The 21,678-nt window shown below is 43.4% G+C and overlaps 1 protein-coding gene across 9 annotated transcripts in view; it reads right to left on the bottom strand.

Annotated features, from left to right (window-relative positions):
* The window catches only part of RAPGEF6 (Rap guanine nucleotide exchange factor 6), a 149,981-nt gene that overhangs the window by 7,867 nt on the left and 120,436 nt on the right, over positions 1 to 21,678 (bottom strand). For 7 of the 9 annotated variants that reach the window (XM_068158152.1, XM_068158198.1, XM_068158161.1 and 4 more), the window contains 10 exons: positions 19,928 to 20,311; positions 17,315 to 17,526; positions 15,929 to 16,052; positions 13,010 to 13,033; positions 10,238 to 10,458; positions 8,125 to 8,316; positions 7,292 to 7,426; positions 5,970 to 6,083; positions 4,270 to 4,495; positions 1,016 to 1,527 (listed from right to left, as the gene is read on the bottom strand). In XM_068158152.1, coding sequence (XP_068014253.1) covers positions 1,016 to 1,527; positions 4,270 to 4,495; positions 5,970 to 6,083; positions 7,292 to 7,426; positions 8,125 to 8,316; positions 10,238 to 10,458; positions 13,010 to 13,033; positions 15,929 to 16,052; positions 17,315 to 17,526; positions 19,928 to 20,311 — 2,144 coding nt within the window. The remainder of the gene's footprint in view (positions 1 to 1,015; positions 1,528 to 4,269; positions 4,496 to 5,969; positions 6,084 to 7,291; positions 7,427 to 8,124; positions 8,317 to 10,237; positions 10,459 to 13,009; positions 13,034 to 15,928; positions 16,053 to 17,314; positions 17,527 to 19,927; positions 20,312 to 21,678) is intronic. The other 2 variants (XM_068158170.1, XM_068158179.1) reach the window with 1 other exon arrangement.

Genomic DNA, 21,678 nt, shown 5'->3' with positions numbered 1-21,678 from the left:
TCATGCTTGGGCTTACAGGAAAAAGAAAGTTGAATTCACAGCAAAAATAGCACCTACTGAATAGCTACCACACCATCTGCTAAACCAGCTCAGGGGCTCACAAGCGGCTTAGGAAGGCTACAAGGGCAGAACACAAGCACACAAAGTGAGCTCTAAGCAAGTTTTCTGCAAAGCTCCACCATGCTGCCTTTCTTCTGCAGAGCCAAGGAAGAGGAATGCAATCCAAGACCTCTACCCTACGTCTGATGTTTATTCAGGCAATTACCTTTGATAACACAAACCCCTCCAGCAATCTAGTCAGTAATTAAATTATATTTCAGCTGTACCCTTTGACTTGCAGTCTAGAAAGCTTTGCACTCTGTTTCATCTTGTTCCTAAGCCAGTTCTTTTAGGTTTGGCTGCTGAACTTACTAGGACAGGGGCACATCTTGCTTGGTAGAACTATGCTTTTCTCAAAAGTATGTCTTTCTCCTTTCAAATATAGCCAACCTGCAGCTGTAAAACTGAATAAATGGCACTTCAACAAAGATAAGAAGGGAATCTGCCTTTCCCTTGAGGTTCCAGAGACCAAAGCCCTGTGGAGGAAAGGTGGCCAAGGCCCAGGGAGGTGGGAGAGCTCAGTACCACACAGCAGTCATGCTCTTTCCTCGTGGGTTCATGGAAAATCTGTATTACAGGGACTTCAGGAAGCCATGCTCATTGCTCCTTACCAGACAAACATCCACAATAAAAGATCATACTACAGAGGAGAGCTGCCAGGCATTCTCCTGACAACAGCTCTCTTGAAGAGCCATGAAGTGATTGGGATGTGGGTTGCTTAATTATTTCAATTGTCCTAACACAAAAGCAGGTGGCTTGAAAATACAGAGCCTGCTTAGTGCTGTGTTTAAAACCATAGGTCAAGCCTAGTTTAACATGCTGTCCAGCCCCCAGACCTGCTGATGTCACTTCTTACCAACCCACCACCAACATGAAAACAGCTGGAGAAGTTCCCCCAGCTGTTGGCATGGCTTACCTATCAGGCCTTTCTCCGTGCTGGAAGTGACAGTTTTGTAAGTTGTATCAGTGCCAGGTTTAGAGTCCAAAACCTCTGTCTGTTCTGCTGTGGAGTTCTCCAGCCCCCTGCGCTTTATTGTCCCATAGTTTGTTTCATAGGTGTCTGAGAGCGAGCTGGAGGAGGCCCAGCTCTGCCGGGACTGATCGAGCTCCGCGCTGCCTTTCGACTGCCTGTTGGCTTTGGAAAAGGCTTCAGAATACAGATAAGCCTCCTCAGAGTAACAGTTTGTGGGGTCAACTTCAGCTATAGGTCCATCCAGCTGCGTGTGGCGGTAGGAATTGAGGAGATCCCAGCTCTTCTGGTTTGGGATATTCTGGAAGTTGTCATGAGAACTACTTGAGCATGAAGTCCAGCTTCCCCGGCCGCTATCTGCTGCCTCTACCGTGATATGTTCATGGGAGATCTCCTCGCTGCTCATGGAGGAGGTGAAGGCCATCCCTCTGATGAGAGCAGGCCTTGTGATTGACCAGCTGCATTTGAAAACAGCACAAACCAGAGGAACAAAAATATAAGTGACATAGTCAGAGACAATTACCTGTTTTGAAAGACACAGGAACTCTGGTTTTAAAAGCAGGGAGGCAGCAAGGTCAAGGCACATGGAGCACTGCCAAGAGACACTGTTATTCCCAAGTTATTAACTGCACATGGCAGCAGGGAAGTTATTCCCAAGGACACAACAAGTCTGCAAGAGGTACAGAATCACAGAATTGTTTCATTTGGAAGAGACCTCTAAGATCATCAAGTCCAACAATCAACCCAACACCACCATGGCCATCACGCCATGTCCTGAAGTGCCATGTCTGTGTGTATTCTGGTGCTTGCAGGCTTGATCCCAGATCCATAAAAATCTGGTGCACAGAGGCTGTGCTCTATAACCTACAGTGAGACAGTGTTTGGAATGAAGCAGAGGAGGAGTGAGCCCTTACTTTCAGGCTGCTACCACCTTTTTCTCTGCATTTATAAACAGAAACAATAACAACAAAATATTCGGAACAAAAAACCAAACCTTTCACTGGCAGCCACAGAACTGGCAGTGCCAGTGGAGGTTTAGGTTGGTCATGAGGAACAATCTCCTCCCTGAAAGGGTTGTCAGGGCCTGGACCAGGCTGCCTAGAGCAGTGGTGAAGTCCCCATCACTAGAGAGGTTTCAAAGCTGTGTAGATGTGGTGCTGAGGGCCATGGTTTAGTAGTGACCTAGCAGTGCTGGGTCAATGGTTGGACTGGATGATCTTAAAGGTCTCTTCCAACTAAACCAATTCTGTCACTCTATGATTCTATAAAGCTGTTTAGACTGACTGGAGATAGCTGTTTTTCAAGAACATTTGGAAATACTGGGCATAAATAACAGTTGTGGAAATGATCTGGAGTGACAGATTCTGAAAGCCCCGGTACACAATTTCTTGTTTAAGAAACGGCTGCTGAAAGCTCTAATCACTGTCAGTGCATAATTAAGGGGGGGGAAAAAACCCCTTAAAGTCAGGTTTGTATGAATTTAGAATACATGAAATTATGATTGCTAGACATCATTCAAATCTCTCAACTATTTCTGGTTATGACACATGGGCAGCACATTGAAATTCCACGCTATCCCTCAGCAGTTTACTGACACATTGTGAAATCGAGGAACAGATCTTAGAAATGTGCAAACAACTTTTTTTTCCCCTCCTTGATTTTCTCTACATTCTACCATAAAAATGTCTTTCTTCCCTCCACTGAAATGAAGGCACAAAGGAACAACCACAAAACAGGAACAATCTGCTTTTGATTCGCAGAGAGGAAAGCATTTGGAGAGCAGCAGAGGTCCTTGGTGCAACCACGGCTACCGCTGAGGGTGGCTTCTCATGGCCACTGAAGGGGCATTTTGCTCAGCATGCTGTCACTGTCCTGACCAAACCCTCAGCTGTGTGTTTATGCTTTTCACAAAAGGGAATGATTTTTGTTTATGAAACACACCTCCAAATTCTTATTTTAACCCACCTAAATAAACAGGATCCCTGACTGCTGAAGAGCTGCAGCACTTAAGCTAAACACACCCTAAGAAGGTTTTGTAGAGGGGAGAGAGCATCACAGAACAATGCTGTGCCATCGTCAGTGACAGAGAACAACAACATCCAGCTCTTACATAGCTTTAGACATGAGCTATAAAAATTAGTGAGGAGCAACTCTACTCGCTTCAACCTACATAACTAAGAGCAGAAGACATTATCCCAAGAAATCCTTAATGACTTAATGTCCAGTAAGACCAAATAAAAAAATTCTGGTTCAGATTGACACCTCCAGACACGTTCTCACTGCATTAAATCAACAAGACCTTGCGTGTGGAAGCTCTGAGGAAGACCGTGGCAGAAAGCTTCCAGTTCACCCAGGCAGCAAAATATAATAAGGAAAATCCTTTAAAATGACATTAGATTCTATTAAGTGACTGGCACTGCTGACTCAGAAAGAGCTGAGAATATCCTGTTCCTGTCCTGCTGTCTCTCACGACTGCACTGATTTGTTAAACAACATCCTGGCTATTAACACATTCGCAGTCTCCTGAAAGAGATTTCCATCTGAACCCCACTGATAGGAACAGCCTACCCAGGCAAGAAGTAAATGTCTTGAGAAAACAGGCTCTTCTCATACAGAGCAGCCAGTTCTCCAGCTTCTGGCAAGAGCTTAATGACCACATGAGAGTCCATTAACTGCCCAAAGCTTTGTTACCTCTTCTGGGGTAACATGGACCTGTTGGAGCAGGTTTAAAGGAAGCCATAGAAATGATCACAGCTCCGCTGTGAGGCCAGGCTGAGAGAGCTGGGGTTGTTCAGCTTGGAGAGGGCTCCAGGGAGACCTTCTGGTGGCCTTTCAGTACTGCAAGTAAAGCTGGGGACAGGCTTTTGAGAAGGGATTGTTGGGACAGGACAAGCGGGGACGGTTTAAAATAAGAGGGAGATTTAGACTGGAGAGAAGGAAGAATTTTTTTCCTCTGATGGTGGCAAGACTGTGGCCCAGGTTGGCCAAAGAGGTGGTAGATACCCCATTCCTGGAACCAATTCAGGTGAGGTTACCAGGGACCTCTGGACAACCTGCTCTAGCTGCAGATATCTCTGCTGACTGCAAGGTGACTGGACTAGATGAGGGACTTGAAAGGTCCCTTCCAACCCAACCTATTCCATGATTCTGTGACACCAGGACACCAAGTCCAACCCAAATCCAAACCAGTTGTATCTTACCCTGGGCATGGCTGGCCATAATCAGACAGAGGCTGAGGATGCTCTTTTCTCTCTGTGCCTGCTGAGTCCACCACGATGAGAGACTGGGACAAACTCCTCTCATCCTGAAGCGCCGCCGACATCGAGTCCACCGAGCAGTTGCTCACAATGCTGGACCGGGATGAAATCTCACTGTGACTGGAGTCTGAGAAGTTATCAGATTTAGTGGAAGGTATGAGGGCATAGCCTGAAGGAGAGAAGAAAAGTACAGCTTGGTCAAAGAGCAATTGAAGTTTACTAGGTATGACAAGGAAGTCAGGACACACACATTTAAGGAACTTCAGTTACACCCTGTTTGCACACAATCAGGCCGCTCAGGTTTTTAGGGCACTGAAGTTTTCAGCATCTATCAGCATCTACCTCTGCAATGTATCAATGCAAGTCTGGTGACACCAGTAACCTACTTGCAACTCCACTATCCTCAAGACCAGAAAGTGAAACCTACACAAACAGCATGAAAAGCGGGTGGACAGATCCAAGTCTCTTCAGTTTTCCAAGAGCTAAAGCCTTGTACCATAAATGCTGTGCATTTCCCACTGTCCCTCTGCCTTACACATCATGTGAGACTCAGAAAAGGCTTTGGCAGTGGACAAGGAGATGCTGACTAAGGTAAAAGCCAGCTATTAGCTCTCAGGGATTAGCCATATGGTCTTTTTCATTTTCACTCTCTGGTCCAACATTAACAGAGAAGGAGGCAAAAGTGGGAAATTGAGCTTTGGCAGGAGCTGGACCAGACGCCAGCATTGCAGAAGGAAACAGCTGAAGACCTCTCCACTTTCAGAACAATATATAAAATGTGTTTTTTCTGCTTGGCTTACCCCTACCCTCACATCACTTCTTTCAAACACAAATAACGTACATATCCACATATGTCCAACACCACCTCTTCCTGGAGGTGCTCAAGAAACCTGGGGTTGGGTTGATAGTTGGACTTAATCATCTTAGAGGTCTCTCCCAACTGAAACAATTCTATGATTCTATGATCTATACCAATGCTGTGAGCATTTGGTTTACATCATATTAGGGACTACCTAGAGTCTAATGAAGAGAGAGTTCCAGAACTTACTGTTTGGTTGGCATTTGGGAAACAATAACAGAACTATCACTGTACCTGTTCCTTGGCTCTCTAAACTTCACATTACTGCCTTCACTGCACTGTAAGGGTGGCTATAAATAACTGACACAAATATCTGGAAGGGAAGCACATCATACAGCTTAAACATGTAAATGAACTAGGCTGAAGTAACTTAAACAAAACCAGTCTCTCTGACACAAAGTGGACATCACAGTCTTTCTTCTCAAAATACATCATATGGTCTTCCTTCTCCTCCTAGACTTCATGCACAGGCAGTAAGGTGTCTGCAGACTGCTGTTACTAACGATACTTGCTGTACTCAGAGCATCACTGTCTTTCTCCTTTTGCTTTTCATTCCCTTCTGAGGCTTCACTGTGCTCTGCTTTCCTTTTTGCAGTAAAAGCTGTTCTTTCCCTGGAGAAGCTCCTTTCCCTAAGTCTTCTAAACAGGGATTCCTTCGTTTTCTTGTGCTCAAGCTCAGCTTTTGCATTTCCATTCTCATCCTCTCTTTCTCCCTTCTTCTTTATGTCAGAACTGTCTCCTGCTTTGACAATCATCCAAATTTTCTTTTGTAAGTAAGCCCCACCTATTCCATAGCTGCGCTGTCCACTGTTCTTGTTGCTGGCTTCGCTGGCGAGCGATGAGGATGAGCCAGAGAGGTTCATCTGACTGCAGTTATCCGACCTTTGGATGTTGCCAACTACAACCAAGAACACAGAGGCAGACCTTGAGAAGTGCTGAGATAAATAACAGCAAAAAAAATAATGTCCTGATTTTAAAAGCCTTTTTCTCTTTTTTTCCCTTCAATCCTATTTGCATATCACTTGGGTACAGCTCAAAAGAAAATGACATCTAAGAATAAGTGGAAGGTGTTCATGCCTCAAATGATGTCTGGCTGCTGTCTGTGAAGCACCTAATTTTAGTCCCACGAGCTGTTAGCACAACAGGGCATGGATCACCTCAATCAAATTACATCAGTGCTAAAAATATGCTGAAAGCAAGTTGAATTAATGAAATAATCCCAAAGAACCAGCTGCAGCTTAACAAAAATAACATGTTTGTAAGCGATGCTCAAAACCCCATCTCAGTGGAGCTGTTTGGTGACCCAAGTTATTAAGCTTATAGGTATATGCTGTGTTTAAGTAAAACAAGTGGCATTCTCCTAAAGGAAACAACGTCTTGTGAAGGCAGAAGTGGACAGACCAGCATGATCTCCCGCTGAGAAGGGTGAGAAGATGCAGTAGGTCACCGTGCCATGCCATGCTAACCCCAGTGGCTTTGAGCTGTGAGTCAAAAGCAGCACAGAAGGGAGGGAAATGCCTTACGCCATTGGACACTGACCACACTGGCTGACTACAAAGTGATGTTAAGAGATTTCAAATGAATTCCCATCCAAGGTTGACTAAAGATGAAGTGATGCAGGTCATTTAAGACGAAGACATCAAAAATAAAGGGATTCTCAGGGCATCATGATAGACAGGGGTGTATACAAAGCCCTGTGCACAAGAACAACAAATATGAATGGTGACTTGAGGATTTAGATGGACTCAATAATTTTGCATCTATCAAAACCATCTGTTCTGGAGAGCTACACCACCATTTTATTTCCAGATCCATCTAAGAACCTGATATTCCAGCTGCCTTAGGTAAAAACATCAGATGTCTCAACAGTCACAGTTTCTGTACAACACTGGTGTCTTCAAGACATCCCCAGGTTTGGGAATCCCACTCATGTAAATGACCTCCTCAGTCTGAACTGGTCATCACCAAGAAATACTCTACGCTGATTCATTGATTCATGTCATCACCAACAAATATTTCCACCACTGCCCACCCTGTCTTTGTACAACACAGTTCCCAGGATGGATGCTGACATGTGCAAAGTCAACATTCGTGCCTCACACCTACCTTTGCGTGGAGAGCCCTGAGGAGAAGCAGGTGGGCTGGAGTGCAAAGAAGATGCCATGGACATAGTGTCATCTGTTTGTTTCTTACTACTTACTTCCTCAGACAAGCTTAATGACTTCTGGGGGGAGCCTGTACCTACAAAACCAACAGAATCATTTACTGCTTGTAATTCTTCTCTGGGGTTAGTTTGTTTAAATAACAAATAAGCATCACATTGCTCAACCACAGGAGTGTTCAGCAAAGATAGGAGCAGGTGCTCAGATGAATTCTGCATGTGAAGGAGTATCGGTTTCAAACTTAAACCACATCTAAGTGGTCACCTCTACTGCTGGCTGCTCACTTGATGTGTGTTGAAATGCACAGATCATCTCAATGCTAATTAGTATCTAAGGGGCAGAAGGCAAGAGGATGGGGTCAGACTCTCTGCAGTGATGCCCAGCAACAGGATAAGGGGCAATGGAACCCAGGAGGTTCCATCTGAACAGGAGGAGAAACATCTTCGCTGTGAGAGTTCTAGAGACCTGGAGCAGGCTGCCCAGAGTAGAGTCTCCTTCTAAAGTGCTAAGTTACAAGAAATGAAACTAAAGCAAGAGCGGATTTGGAGCCAGCACCTTATAATTAGCTGTATTAAGGAAAGTTATTAAAAGCTGAGCAAATGACTAAATAACCAGCAGAGTCTCTAAAACCACAGCCATGGCCTTCAGCTATTTTCAACTGAAACAAGTCAATGAAGCACAACAGTATCTCTGATAACCCACCCAGCTACAACAGCTCCTCCCTCCTAGTTACTTCATCTACAAAACTCTCCAGACAGGTAAGCTGAAGATACTCACTGAATGTGACATGATCCTTTGTCAGTCCCTTTTTCCTGCTGGGGTATAAATTCACAGTTGGAACCTGAAGAACTTGACTCATCCTGTTTTGTTGATGCTGATGGGATTTGGTGCTTTGGCCAATTGATCTCATGGGTACCGGAGACATTTCGGAGGATTTCCCTCCTCTTCGCTCACTTAAATTCTTTGTCACTGTTATGGAAAAATGGAATACAAATATCTTGGACTTGGAACTGCAGGATTATTGCAGGCATTCTGAGCAACCAGACAAAGCAACCAGGGTATGAAGCAGAGAAAATGTATTTGAAACCATTTCCATTGCAAACACACCCATCTTGTTACACTGAAGAGGCTCTTACATGAAGTAGCATGGAAAAGAACCTCACATAGAGGTTTACCAAAAGAGAAATAATGTGAGTTATTTCTAACACGATCAAGGTCTGTACAAAAGGTGCAAAAGCATTACAGAATTTCCTTCCAAATGACATCATGACACCCAAAGCTGAAGGCACAGCTGTTCTGCAGTTGGCATCAAGCCTTTCACTAGGTGGCACAATTGATTTAAAACCTGAAGCCCTGAGTCACTTTCTACTTTAATCACCCAGCAACTAGTATATTCTGGAGTTAATGCCACCTAACTTCTCCTGAAATTCCCCTGAAAACGTTGGGATTGCAGCAGTACTCACTCCTTCACAAGGAAGGCCATGAGAATCTTACTGCTGAGGAAAGGCTGGGTGGGGGCTGCACCTCCTGCTTTTCTGGGTATGTGCAAAATAGAACCTATTTGCACCACTGTGCTTTCTCAGGTGGCCGAGAAGGCCAAAAGCATCCTGGGTTTGGATCAGCAACAGTGTAGTCAACAGGACCAGGGAAGTGATAACACCTCTGTGCACTGAGCACTGGTGAGGCTGCACCTCAAATACTGGGTTCAGTTTTGGGCACCTCACACCAAGAAGGACATCGAGGAGCTGAAGCATGTCCAGAGTAGGGCAACAAAGCTGGGTTAAGGGTCAGGAGAACAGGGCTGGTGAGGAGCAGCTGAGGAAACAGAGTGTTTAATCTGGAGATGCCTAGCACCATACAACCAAGATTTTAAATGATTGATTTAAAAGAATTGAAAAATCAACGTTGTACCAATAGCCTCTTAACTTGAGACAATTTCCTCTTGTCCTATCATGTGTCCTTTGGGAGAGCAGACCACCTTCCACCTGGCTCCAACCTCCTTTGAGGGAGTTGTAGGGAGCCAGAAGGTCTCCCTTTAACCTCCATTTCTCCAGACTGAACAACCCCAGTTCCCTCAGGTGCTCCTCAACAGACCAGTTCTCCAGACCCTTCACCAGCTTTGTTGCCCTTCTCTGGACATGCTTCAGCACCTCAATGTCTTTCTTGGAGTGAGTGGATCAAAACTGAACCCAGTATCCAAGGTGAGGTCTCACCAGTGACAATTTTGAAACAAATTACCTTTCATGGAAGTGAACATTTCTAAGGATCAAAATCAACTGCAATCACCAGCTCTCATTTTTGAAGAAGAATTTCCTGACTGTGTAGGACAGCTGGTCAGGCAACGGTTTGTTCAGTGAGACAGCTGCACAGGAGTTCAAGCCTGGAAACTGTCCTGCTGCAGCCCTCAATTTTTGACTGTCAAGCCATGTCAATCCCATCAGTCAATATTGACCTAACTTCTCCACAATCTTCGTTTATTCCAAGCTGTAATCCATTGCCATTTCTCTATTGATTTTGTCTCTTTTCATTTTCTGGCTCTTCATATGGTAAACGTTACTTTTATCCTTCCTAATTCTGTCCAAGGACGGCAGGGCAAGAACAGAGCTAATGTACTATTGAATTTCCTTCCAGACTGATGAAAAGACACACAGCTTTAGAACTAAAGGTCAAAACAGAAAACACCACTGAAGTTTTCTGAGCTCAACCAAGATCTGAAGATAAATGCTGTTTGACTGGAGCTGTTAGCACATGAACTGACAAACAAGCACTTAGCAAAGGATTTTTTCCTTGATGAGAGAAGAGAAAGATCTTAAATGAGCACTTTTAGGGAAGAAATGAGATCTTTACAAATGTCCTAGATCATGACACTGGTTTATGTCACTGTACTTACAAGTGCTATAGGCAGGCTCACACTGAAGTGACAATATTTGGATCTTCTCTTCATCTGTCTCTACGTTGAGGTTGGACAAGTACTGCTTCACCTTCCTGGCCATCTGGGCGTCCTCGTAGAGCTTCTTGGCATTCAGCAGTGAGCTGCGCCGGGCACGTTTCTTGTGAGCACCTCCCTGTACATCCAGCATGTTGGAGTTTGTGCTGCCCTGGCTCAGGGATCTAGAAAAGAGAAGAGCAGGGTGGTCAGTTTTCAGCTCTCGACAGCAACAAGGAGCTACAGCAGCACATAGCAAAGCAGATTAATACCAATCATCTTCAGTTAGGGCTAGTGCATGCTGATGCAAATGAGTTAAAGAGATGAACAGCATTAAAAACAACACTCATCTTAAAATACTCTGGTAAATCAATAGCAGCAGTTGGAGTCTAGAAAAGGATTGCATATGGAAGTGTGGAACTAGCAAGGATGAGGCACAATGCTGCAAGGAGCACCCATCTAGCTCTGCTGTTTGTGCTGCAGACCCCAATGCTGCTTCAGCTGCAGATGGTAAGAGAGGACAAACTGGATGGCTTTGCTGTTTTAAGGCACATGGTGCCCTGTTTGCGTCAGCCTTACAATAGAAACTCAGCTCAGCTGAGAAGTACCTGGTGTAATCCTCTTAGAAAACTGAGCTTCTGACCTTCTTTAAGTAAGGGGAAGATTTTTTTCAGTATGGAAAGTCCATGTTATTATGCACTCTACTTCTTTCTCCCATTAAAAACATTCACAGAAGAGCAGCTCATTAAAAAATGTCTCCCAGCAGAGGTCCAGAAGGCAGCGAGAATACACAGATGCCCAGACTTGTACAGGCTTGCATCTCTGAAAGGTGATGCTCCTCAATACTTCTAATTTTGAGCTGCCAACTCTACCAGCAGCTGAGACAAAAGCAAACAATCCCCAAATGGTTCTTGCACGGCAGTTACCCTTCCTGACAGCCACTCCTAGATCTTGGAGTAGCTCAAATACACGCATCCCCTCTCCAAAGTCCTGTGGCCAAACCACTTCTAATCCATTCTTTACTAATTGAAGATCACTGCCTATGTTACACATAAATGCTAAAGGAAAGTGTCAATAAAATTGTTTAAAGCTGCTTGTTTGTGGGGTTCTTTAAACAGTCCAGAAGATTAACTTCAGTTTAAAAGGCTAAAATTATTTATAAAGATGTTTATGAAGATCTTGAAAGCATTTACAGAACCACGAGTGGCAGAATAAACAATCACCAGCACAGAAGAGCTAAAAACAAAAAACAGATTGAGAATGAAACACTGCTTGAGGAAGTTTGGAGAATGGAGCACGTCGAGCTTAGAAAACTAAGAAAGAGTGGGAAACAGCCGAGCACGAGGTTTTCAGATGTTAAACAAATCAAAGAGAAAACAGAAGCTTGAAAAGTGGCAGACATTTGTATCCGAATTAAATAACACATAATGCCATTCTAGGCAAGAAGCAACAAAAGGCACAATGGGTTCACATCTATTCAAAGCGAGGGATGTCCTCTCCTGTCTCCTCCAGGCAAGAGCTAAGCCAATAGCTACTATGTAATGAACCAGGGAATGACATGGTGTTCTTTTTAATGACATGAATACTTTATTGCTTATCTACACACTTTTTCTTTCCAGTATGGACTTGCTTTTTAACACAATTTCATTCCACTTCTTTTTAGAAAGGATTCTTTCTTACTCATCTGTGTTCATGGCAATCTCAAAGGTTAGAAATGACAGTGGGACCCCCTGAGTCCCAGGCATTTCTCCCCATGAGCTCCACTGAAAGTGGTTGATTATCAACTACCCAATGTCATCAAGCAAGGTCTGCTGCACCGAGGACACCCACATGGTGAACTTGATGTTCCTGGCTGGCCAGGCTGGATGAGACCTTGAGCAACTTGGCCTAGAGGAGAGTGTCCCTGCCCATGGCAGTGGGGTTGGAACTAGGCTATCTTTAAGGTCCCTCCCAACCCAAACCAATCTATGAATCTTTAAGGTTCATTCCAACTCAAACCATTTTATGATTTTATGTTGCCATTTTCCCATCAGGGATCAGTAGCCAAACCAACTCTGCCCTGTTTGCCTAGCAGAAGTCTCAGGTCCAGCACATAGACTCAGGTACAAAGATAACAAGTTTATAGGCAAAACCACACATAAGACGACATAAAATATGGCTGCAGTGTTATCTGGAACTCCCTGCTATGGGTCAGTCAGTCCTGGCCCATTCATAGTCAGTTCATTATTCAGTCCTTGCAAGGCTCCCAGTGAAACCACTGAGGATTTTGGGGTATGAAATGTGAGATACATTTTAAATATACACTAGAACCAAATATTTTGAAGCTTGCACTCAAACTTCAGGTGGGAAATTCCTGTATCATTATCACAAATCAAAGTGTCTTTATACTTTAAAACACAGAATGGCTTGAACCTTTCTGTTACATGTTCAAATGCAAGTTCTTGAGTTCCCAAAAATATTTTGCCTTCCAGTACAACTGCACAGCAAGGATATTTTTTTTTATGCATGAAGCCAAAACTCAAACAACTTATCTGGTACACGAAAAAAGCAACTCAGGATTTGTATAGCTGCAATATAATGTTGACTGTAACCCCTTATTCCTGTCCAAAATATAGGTATTGCAGGGTTAATAAAATGCATGCTGTATTTCAGATGCATGCACTAAGGAGGAGGATGCAGTATGTTAAGAGTTGCATAATCTTTATTTATCTTAGTTGCATTCATCTCTACACTTACCCCAAACTTCTCCACCTCTTCTTCCTGTAAGCAAGAGCCATATACATTGAAGCATGTATTTGAACAGAAAAGCACAGGAAAAAAACAAAACAGTTGAGAGTCAGGAAGAAAGATGTAGACAGGAAAGAACAGAAAAGAAAAAACTTTCTATACAGCACAATTCTTCTCAAACAATAACACAATGTTTAAATGGAATGCAAGGGCAGGACTTGCTCAGATACTTGGATATGGAGGAACATCTATCAGTTTTTCATGTATCTTTAAGTCTAACCTATGACTTCACAAATCAAACTCAAGTTAAATTTCCTCGTTAAGTGTTTCTCAGAAGTAAAATCAGTATTGCTTCTATTCATTTTGCAGAAAGTGTGATTCAATTAATTTATTCTTTGCATCAGGGCTGCAGCAAGCGTATGAGAAATCAGTACTCAAGTTGAAGATGTTGTTTTCCCCTGCTGGAAAACAAGCTAGTTGCCCAACACAGGCTGAAGAACTGGATGCTCTATATTAATGGGTAATGAAGTTGCTAGCAAGTCTCATGTCCTCGCTAACAAACATCTTTTCCTGTTCATTTTTCATCTTCAAAAGCAGTTAGTGGTGCTTCAGAACACAAACTGATAGATCAAACACCAGAGGGCAATGAAAATGAATATAAATGATGTGAAAACAGGGAATTGTTTTCTTTTAATCTTTGGCACTATCTCTAATATTAGATGCCTAAGCATTTTATGGCAGTGTGTATAATTTAAATTATGGTCATTAAAGTCTTTTCTGTAATGCTGAGAAACATAAAGGTAACTATTTACTCTTAAATTCATTTAATGATCAGGCTTCATTAGGTCTTAGAAAGCACATGGGGCATCAGGGAAGTTTATTTATAGACTGATTTAGTCTGTGAATGTCAAAGTTTTTGACAAGCAAGCATCACTTTGCAGTAAGCAGTGTTAGAACTTTATGTTAAAAGGGAAATGCTGCAAATTCAAATCCAACAGTGTGAAGGTGAATCTCCCTTTGAAATGGATCCATCCTTAAATAACACAAACAAGGCAGCAGTTATTTTTGTCTCAAAACTAGATTAGACCAACTCTAAAACAAAGAGCATACTCAGCCTTGAAAACAAAAACCAGACAGGGTTCTTGACTCTCTGAGAATCCTGACCACTGAAGACTACATGGAACCAACCCTCTGGATTCATATACACTTAGATATCCCTGCATACACCATTTCCTTCCACTGTACACACATAAACAATCAGCAGCTTGAAGGAAGTCTTCCTACCCATCTACTCTGTCCTAGTGAGGCCAAATGTGCAGTACTGGGTCCAGTTCTAGACTCCCCAGTTCGAGAGAAACAACTGAAGTGAATCCAGAGGAGGCTATGAAGATGCTGAGGGGCCCGGAGCATCTCTGAGAGGAGGAAAGGCTCAGAACCCTGGGGCTGTTGAGCCTGGAGAAGAGCAGCCTGAGAGAGAATCTGATCAATGGTCAGCAAGAGAGAAAGGGTGAGGACAAGAAGAGGATGGGGCCAGACTCTTCTCAGTGATGTCCAGCAACAGGAAAAGGGGCACGAACCTAAGAGGCTCCATGTGAAGATGAGGAGAAATTTCTTTAGTGTGAGGGTGCTGAAACCCCTGGAGCAGGCTGTGGAATCTCCTTCTCTGGAGAGATTCCAAACCCACCTAGACATTGTGATGCAGGGCAACCTACTCTGGATGACCCTGCTTTAGCCGGGGGGTTGGACTGGATGATCTCCAGATGTGCCTTCCAACCCCCACCACGCTGGGATTCTGTGAAGTGATAAATCCAAGACATTTCCAGATGCCCAGCTGAGCTATCAGCTGGGATTTAATCAGGGCTAGTATAATGCTCACTTCATCCAAGCAACTGCCCACTAAGTTCCCTCTCATTGTGCTCTGCTCACTCCATGGTGTGCCGAGAGCCCCCCCCACTGCTGGCACACACACCTAAAAGACAGCTCAAGAGACTACTCTGTTATTTTGTGAAGTAGAAAAGATGTAGTGACTCAGCAGAGGACATCATGCCAGGGGGTTGGACTAGATGACCTTTAAAGGTCCCTTCCAACCTAATCAATTTTATGATTCTATGATCATCTTGTCACTAACTGCCCCCTAAACTCAATCTTGAAGGGCTTTTGTCTGGCCCATCAGCTGAAGGAACAAACTGATGGTGGAAGGGCAGCACAACAGCCCTTTCTTGGCAGGGATCTGCAGGCACCAGGGCTCTGCAAGGACACAACGGAATTGTTGATGCTTTCAGCTCAGCAAATAGATGCAGGAAATTATTTAGTTGCACTAAATATAATCTAGAGCTAATCAGCACCAGATTAGAAGTTGTGGTGTTTTTATTCTGCAGTTAGTTAGCACAGACCCTGATGCTATTATGCATCAGGGGAAAAAAAAACCAAAACACAATGACAAAATAAAACCCAGCACACATCCTCCACCTGCTCACAGCCTGAACATACCAACCGTTCCGTAGGTGGAGCAAGCTGTGCTTAGAACAAATGATAAATATTTTGTTTGGGTTTAGGATGTTACCAGCAGGCTTTGGGTTAGTTCTGAAGCAAAACTTCAAATTCATACACAGGTGTTTTTGTATATGATTTTCTCCCTCATACTGCAGCTCTCTCAAAACTCTGCTGACACTGACCTTTTATTGAGCAAAACATAGGAATAGTCACAAGTAGAACCTATTCTTCACTGCACTTTAAGGACGACATATTGGTTTAGTTGGCATTAAAAGCAGCTTTTGGGAGCATTGACTGTATTGCCCTAATTTGATAAAGATGATGGAAAATGTCAATGGGAAGTTATACAATGAAATATTAATGATGCAGACACAAACCCAGATCCCTGCCCACTCTGCAACACCTTTGATCCTACCAGCTTGCTAAGTTGCTGACCTTTGTCTGAACATCACAGCCGGGTCCATGTTTGCTGAGGTCATCCTGACAACTTGGCGAATTTCTTTGGCAATCATTCTGAGTTTCTCAAAATTCACCAGGCCATCCACTTTAGAGTCATTTCCTGCAGCATGGAAACAGAGACAGAGAAAACAAAGAGAGTCAGGAATGTTTTCAAAAGGTAATGTATATCTAGGTCCCCCCGCAGCATCCTTCCTTCCTGTCCTCCAGTCACAAAACAGCTTTATAGTGGCCTTCCAGTACCTGAAGGGGGCCTACAAGAAAACCGGGACAGAACTTTTTACAAGGGCTTGTAATGATAGGATGAGAGGGAATGAACTGAAGCTTGAGGAAGGCAGATTTGGACTGGAGATTAGGAAGAAATTCTTTATACTGAGGGTGGGGAAACACTGGAACAGGTCTCCCAGGGAGGTTGTGGATGTCCTCTCCCTGGAGGTGTTCAAGGCTAAGATGGATGAGGCCTTGAGCAACCTGGGCTAGTGGGAGGTGTTCCTGCCCATGGCAGGGGAATGGAACTAGATGACCTTGAAGGTCCCTTTCAACTCAAACCATTCTATGATTCTAAGAAAACAGCAAGGAAATGGGAAACTGGCAGAAGTCAGATCCACTCAGACTGGCCAGCATTGCTCCTGTGAATCTATTCCTAAAGTAACTAGTAGGAGGAAAAGGGACTAAGTGAATTATGTCCAAGGTCACTGGTATAGATGCTGAAATAAATATAAATACAGAACTGACATCAATGTGTTAGGTCAATGGTTGGACTTGATGATCTTAGAGGTCTTTTCCAACCACAACAGTTCTATGAGTCTATGATCCTGAAAGGAGTTCAAATAGCTCTGAAACATCACAACCAAGAACTGGGCGTACTTGGGAATGCTTAACTTTAACTTGGATTGTGAACAGAGCTCTGTGTAAAAGGAACAAAATGGAGATGATTAAACAAAACCCCTTGAAAACACCGACAGCAAGAGTAGGAGGTGTGACAGCATCAGAGCTGTCTGAAAGCCACAACAAAAATCTCAAAACATTCCAGCAACAAGGTTTTGTAAGAGAAAATAGATCTGAAGTAGCGTGACTATCAGTTAGCACTCACCTACTCTCCACCCTAAACCTCAGGGCAGCTGAGGGGAGATTTAACATGGTTTATAAAATATTCAACCATGCCTTTAACTCTTGATTTTTTGCCTAGGAGCAGGCTCTTCCATTACACAATCTGAGCTCTGCTTCATTTTACTCCTACAAAGGACAGATCTAAAGCATTCCACTGGTGGCAGTTCCTTTTAGATACTGGTTGAATTTTGGGGTCATAGAAAAAGGGCTAAAGCACCTGCAAGGCTGAGTTTCTTATTTCTCTCTGCCATTTACCTTCATGCAGAAACGTGATGTCCTTTTTGACAACAGGGAAGAGTGGAATAATTGGTGGCTGCATGCTCTGGCTGCTGAGGATGTTGCGGTATTTTGCCATGTTGCGAGATGGATCAAAAAGGTCTTGAAGGTCTCTGAGGTGCTTCTCATACTTGCTGGGGAGCTTTTCCCACGTGCCTCTGAGACGTGCTACTGGAGCCAGGTTTAACCCACTGGAAGGCAGAGAGATGTCATTAGCTTGGAGGACAAGTTCACCAGAAGCCAGCAATGAGCTCCTGTGGCCAGGAAGGCTGTTAGTATCAGGGGGTGCATTAAGACGAGTGTGGTCAAGGCAGGTTCTCCACCCCCTCTACTCTGCCTAAGTGAGTCCACAGTTGGAAGATAGGGTCGAGTTATGGGCTCCTCACTTCAAGAGAGACAGGGAAAAGGATTACTGGAGAGAGTCTAGTGGAGGCTGGGATGATCCTCAGGGGACTGAAACGTCTCTGTGAGGAGTAAGGCTGAGAAACATGGGGTTGTTCAGGCTGAAGAGCAGCAGCCTGAGAGGGGATCTGATCAATGCTCAGCAAAAGCTAAAGGGTGGGGGGCCAGACTCTTCAGTGGTGCCCAGTGACAGGAAAAGGGGAAACAGGCACAAACTGGAAAATTAACAGGTAACAGAAGGAAGTGAGAAGAGCACAAAGCTTATCCCGAGCACAAAGCTTATCCCAAGCACAAGCAGCCAGATTTCACATGAGGATCATTAGAGCACTTGTAAACTAGCACCAACAAACTGAGAATTAGAAGCAGCAGATATGCTAGCAGATATGCTAGAACCTGTTCTTGAGCCCTCATTCTCATTAAGTAAAAATTATCCAGAATTAGTTGCATGTAATAAGAATTAAAAAATACAATAAATGAAGTCAATCCATTCTCCATGCCATAATTTGTCATCAACTTTGCTCCAGAAATTTTGCAATGATTGTAAAGCCCTTGTAGCTGCAGAACTGGAAAGTGATACTCTCCAGCATTCATCAGTAAATCCCCAACCACAGCATTACTGAATTTGCCAGTTTAAGGTGGTTTCAACTGGAAACCTTCAGAACCTGATTTTGTCTTTATTTTACTTTTATCATGCAGCTCTCTCCTCATGCTATTGTCAAACTGCAAACAAAGCCTTCTCTCACATGGAAAATTCAACATATGTCACCCCCCAGCTCCTCTTTCACATGCTGCATTAGGGAAGGTTCTCTTCCCATTTCATGGGACATATGGCACCTATTGATATACAGTGCAGGGCAAGGCTAGGAAGAGAATCCCCGTGGCATATGCTCACAAAAACATATTCCCTTGGAAAGAAGGGTAAAACAAAAGCTAATTTATTTGCTTTTTGTTTTGACTACTCCAGTTATGGCCTGATTAGACCAAACTGAGAAGCAGGAAGAGCTGTTTCTCCATCCACCTACAATAAACCATGAGAAATTAGGGAGTAGAATATAGGAATTAGCTTCAGTATTCACCATGTAATGAGGAGCCACAGCCCCAACGATTGCCCAGCATCCTTTAAGGGAATTCATGAATTCTTTAATGTATGACTAAACAGAAGCCAAAACCATTTGATTAACTGGCTAGACATGGAAGAAAATACTCTGAAATACAATTTTCTGAGAGAGTGCTGGGATACAGCATGAAAATAGATCTTTGTCTCGTGAATCACAGCACCCTTTTTTCTTGGTTTTAAGTAAAGGACAAGAGCAAACAGCCTCAAGTTGCACCCGGGGAGATTAAGGTTGGACATGAGGAGCAACAACTCCCCCAAAGGGTTTTAAAGCCCTGGAACAGGCTGCCCAGGGCTGTGACAGAATCCCTGTCCATGGAGGGATTGAAAAAGCTGTGGAGATGCAGTGCTGAGGCACATGGTTTAGCATCAGACTTGGTAAAATTAGATAATGGTTGGACTAGATGATCTTAAAGATCTTTTCCAACCAAAATGACTCCATTCTGACCCTATAAGAGCAGGGTGTAAGAAAACTGCCAACAAAGAATATGCTGAATTAATGCTGTTAAAGTAGCAGTGTCTGGTATAAATCAGAAGAGAAAGTCTTCTAAAAATAAAATAAAAACCAAAGGTAAAAAAAAAAAAAAAAAAGAGAAGCCAGCAGGTGACAGGAAAGAATGAAAAGGACAAATAAACTAAACCAAGAGTGATTTGAGGAAGTCCATACAATGAAAGGAAGAAATACAGCAATCTCCTCATTGCAGATATGACTCAGTGCACACTGAAAAAAAGCAGTAAGGACTGAAAAGAGAAGGGAAATGACAGCAATGTTCAAGCAGATTTCTGAGGTTCACCAATCAAACAGTGGTTTTGGCCTAATCTTCTCTTTCCCTGCTAGATAATGGGTAAAAAAGAGACAGTCGCGTCGACCACCGCAGACTGAATTTGGGAGGTTGAGGAAGGTAGAGATTGTGGTGGCAATACAGGTCTTTGTACACAGCCTGGATTGTTTAAAAGCTTGATAATTCCCTCAAACCATGGGGGGATCCCTTCAGGATACAGCTTTTTCTTTCCATTTTGACTCACAATCGCCTTTGGCAGCACAAAGCAGACCTGACAGCTGGGAAGAGTTTTACCTTATGACGGCGAACATGGAGTTGAAGTTCTTGCATTCTCGGCAGTGGAGGGCAATTTTAATGAAATGCTTAATAATCTTCATCCTCTTCAGCTGGTTGGGCTCTGCTAAAATTTCCATGGCAACCCAGAACGTCTCTTGATTTATGACATCCTCAAACTGTTTCAGGTGAGCGTTTCCTGTTTTGGAGTCCAGCTTGTAAAGGTCATCGATGTACTCGGTAGGCTCAATGTTGCGAAATAACTCAAAGTCCCTCATGGAAAGCTGAGTGGCCACCTCAATGGTGCTCAGCTGGAGGAGGGAAATTTGGCTTTCTCTCAGGAGCTCTTGAGCATCCTCGTCTGAGCATAAGGTCTCTGTCTCCATGTTGTTTTTTAGATAATACCTGAAGAATAATTGAGTTACAATGAAACGTTAGAGATGCTCTTCAGAGGCTATGTGAACACAAAGACATTGAACTACACCAATCAATGTGGACATTAGTGACACCAGAGGGGTGTTTATGAGAGAGCATTGCCACATTGCTGTTAACAACCCAGAGGAAGAGGCACAGAGAGTAGAAAGAAGGGACAGCATAACCTTGTACTCTATCTAGCACAAAATACCATCATTACTGAAGTAGGAGAACATTTCAAGAGCTGGTTTAATCCACCTCTTTGCTAATACCTTCTGTTCCTTCTGCAGCTTTCACCTTCAGGAAAAGGTCACTTACTTTTCCATTTGTAAATCCAGCAGTGAAATAACATTTTAAATACACATTAGTCCTGAGAAATCTCTTGTTAATGTATTTCTCCATTTCTTACACAAACTGAGTGTGGATTCTTACATATATTTAAGTGTGGCACATTAATATTTACATAAAGCACAGAGGATTCAGGAAATGAAAATGTATCTGGAAAATTCATTTCCATGGTCCCAAGCAGATCACTTTCAGATATACTCAAGTTTATTCCTCATAAATTCCCTCTGTCGCCTAGCAAAGAAGCCTAAAGAATTCTTTATTTAATAAACTTCCTTCTGGTATGGATCAGGTCATCAAATAAAACTGCAGCACTTAACATTTCAGAAACATTCATAACAGTTTACATAAAAATGGAAGGTTAGCATCAGTTCACTGCAATGTGACATTGCTGAGAAAGGAATTAATTGTATGGTGTAGCCCTGAGGTATGTGAGTAGTGTCAGAATAAATGCAACTTTTTTCTTCCTAAGAGTAAGCCACGATGTAAATTAACCTGATCTGCTCAATTTAGTTGTCATCAAGCAAGCTGGATATAGTCTTGGGGAGGGTTTTCTTGGGTGTAGAAGAGGAGGGTGAAACAAAGAAGAAAAGAGAAGGAAGAAATCTTGTTCAACATCTTCACCTACAACCTGGATAAAGAACAGTGTGTACCCTTAGTCAGTTTGCTGATGATACCAGACTGGGAGGAGTGGCTGACACCCCCTCAGGCTGTGCTGCCATTGAGTGAGACCTGGCCAGGCTGGAGAGTTGGGCAAAGAGGAATCTCATGAGGTTCAACAAGGAAAAGTTCAGGGTCCTGCACCTGTGGAGGAAGAACCCCCTGCACCAGTACAGGTGAGGGGTGATCCGCTGGGAAGCAGCTCTGTGGAGAAGGACCTGGGAGTGATGATGGACAAGTTCACAATGTGCCCTCATGGCCAGGAAGACCAATAGTGTCCCTGGGTGCATCAAGAAGCATGTGGCCAGTGGGTCAAGAGAGGTTCTCCTCTTCCTTTACTTTGCCCTAGTGAG

This window comes from Melanerpes formicivorus, unplaced genomic scaffold (assembly GCF_026170545.1).
Source record: "Melanerpes formicivorus ecotype bairdi unplaced genomic scaffold, bMelFor1.0.p_v2 SCAF_2, whole genome shotgun sequence".
NCBI lineage: Eukaryota > Metazoa > Chordata > Aves > Piciformes > Picidae > Melanerpes > Melanerpes formicivorus.
Note: the sequence above shows the minus strand (reverse complement) of the source record. Positions and strands in the feature narration are given on the sequence as shown.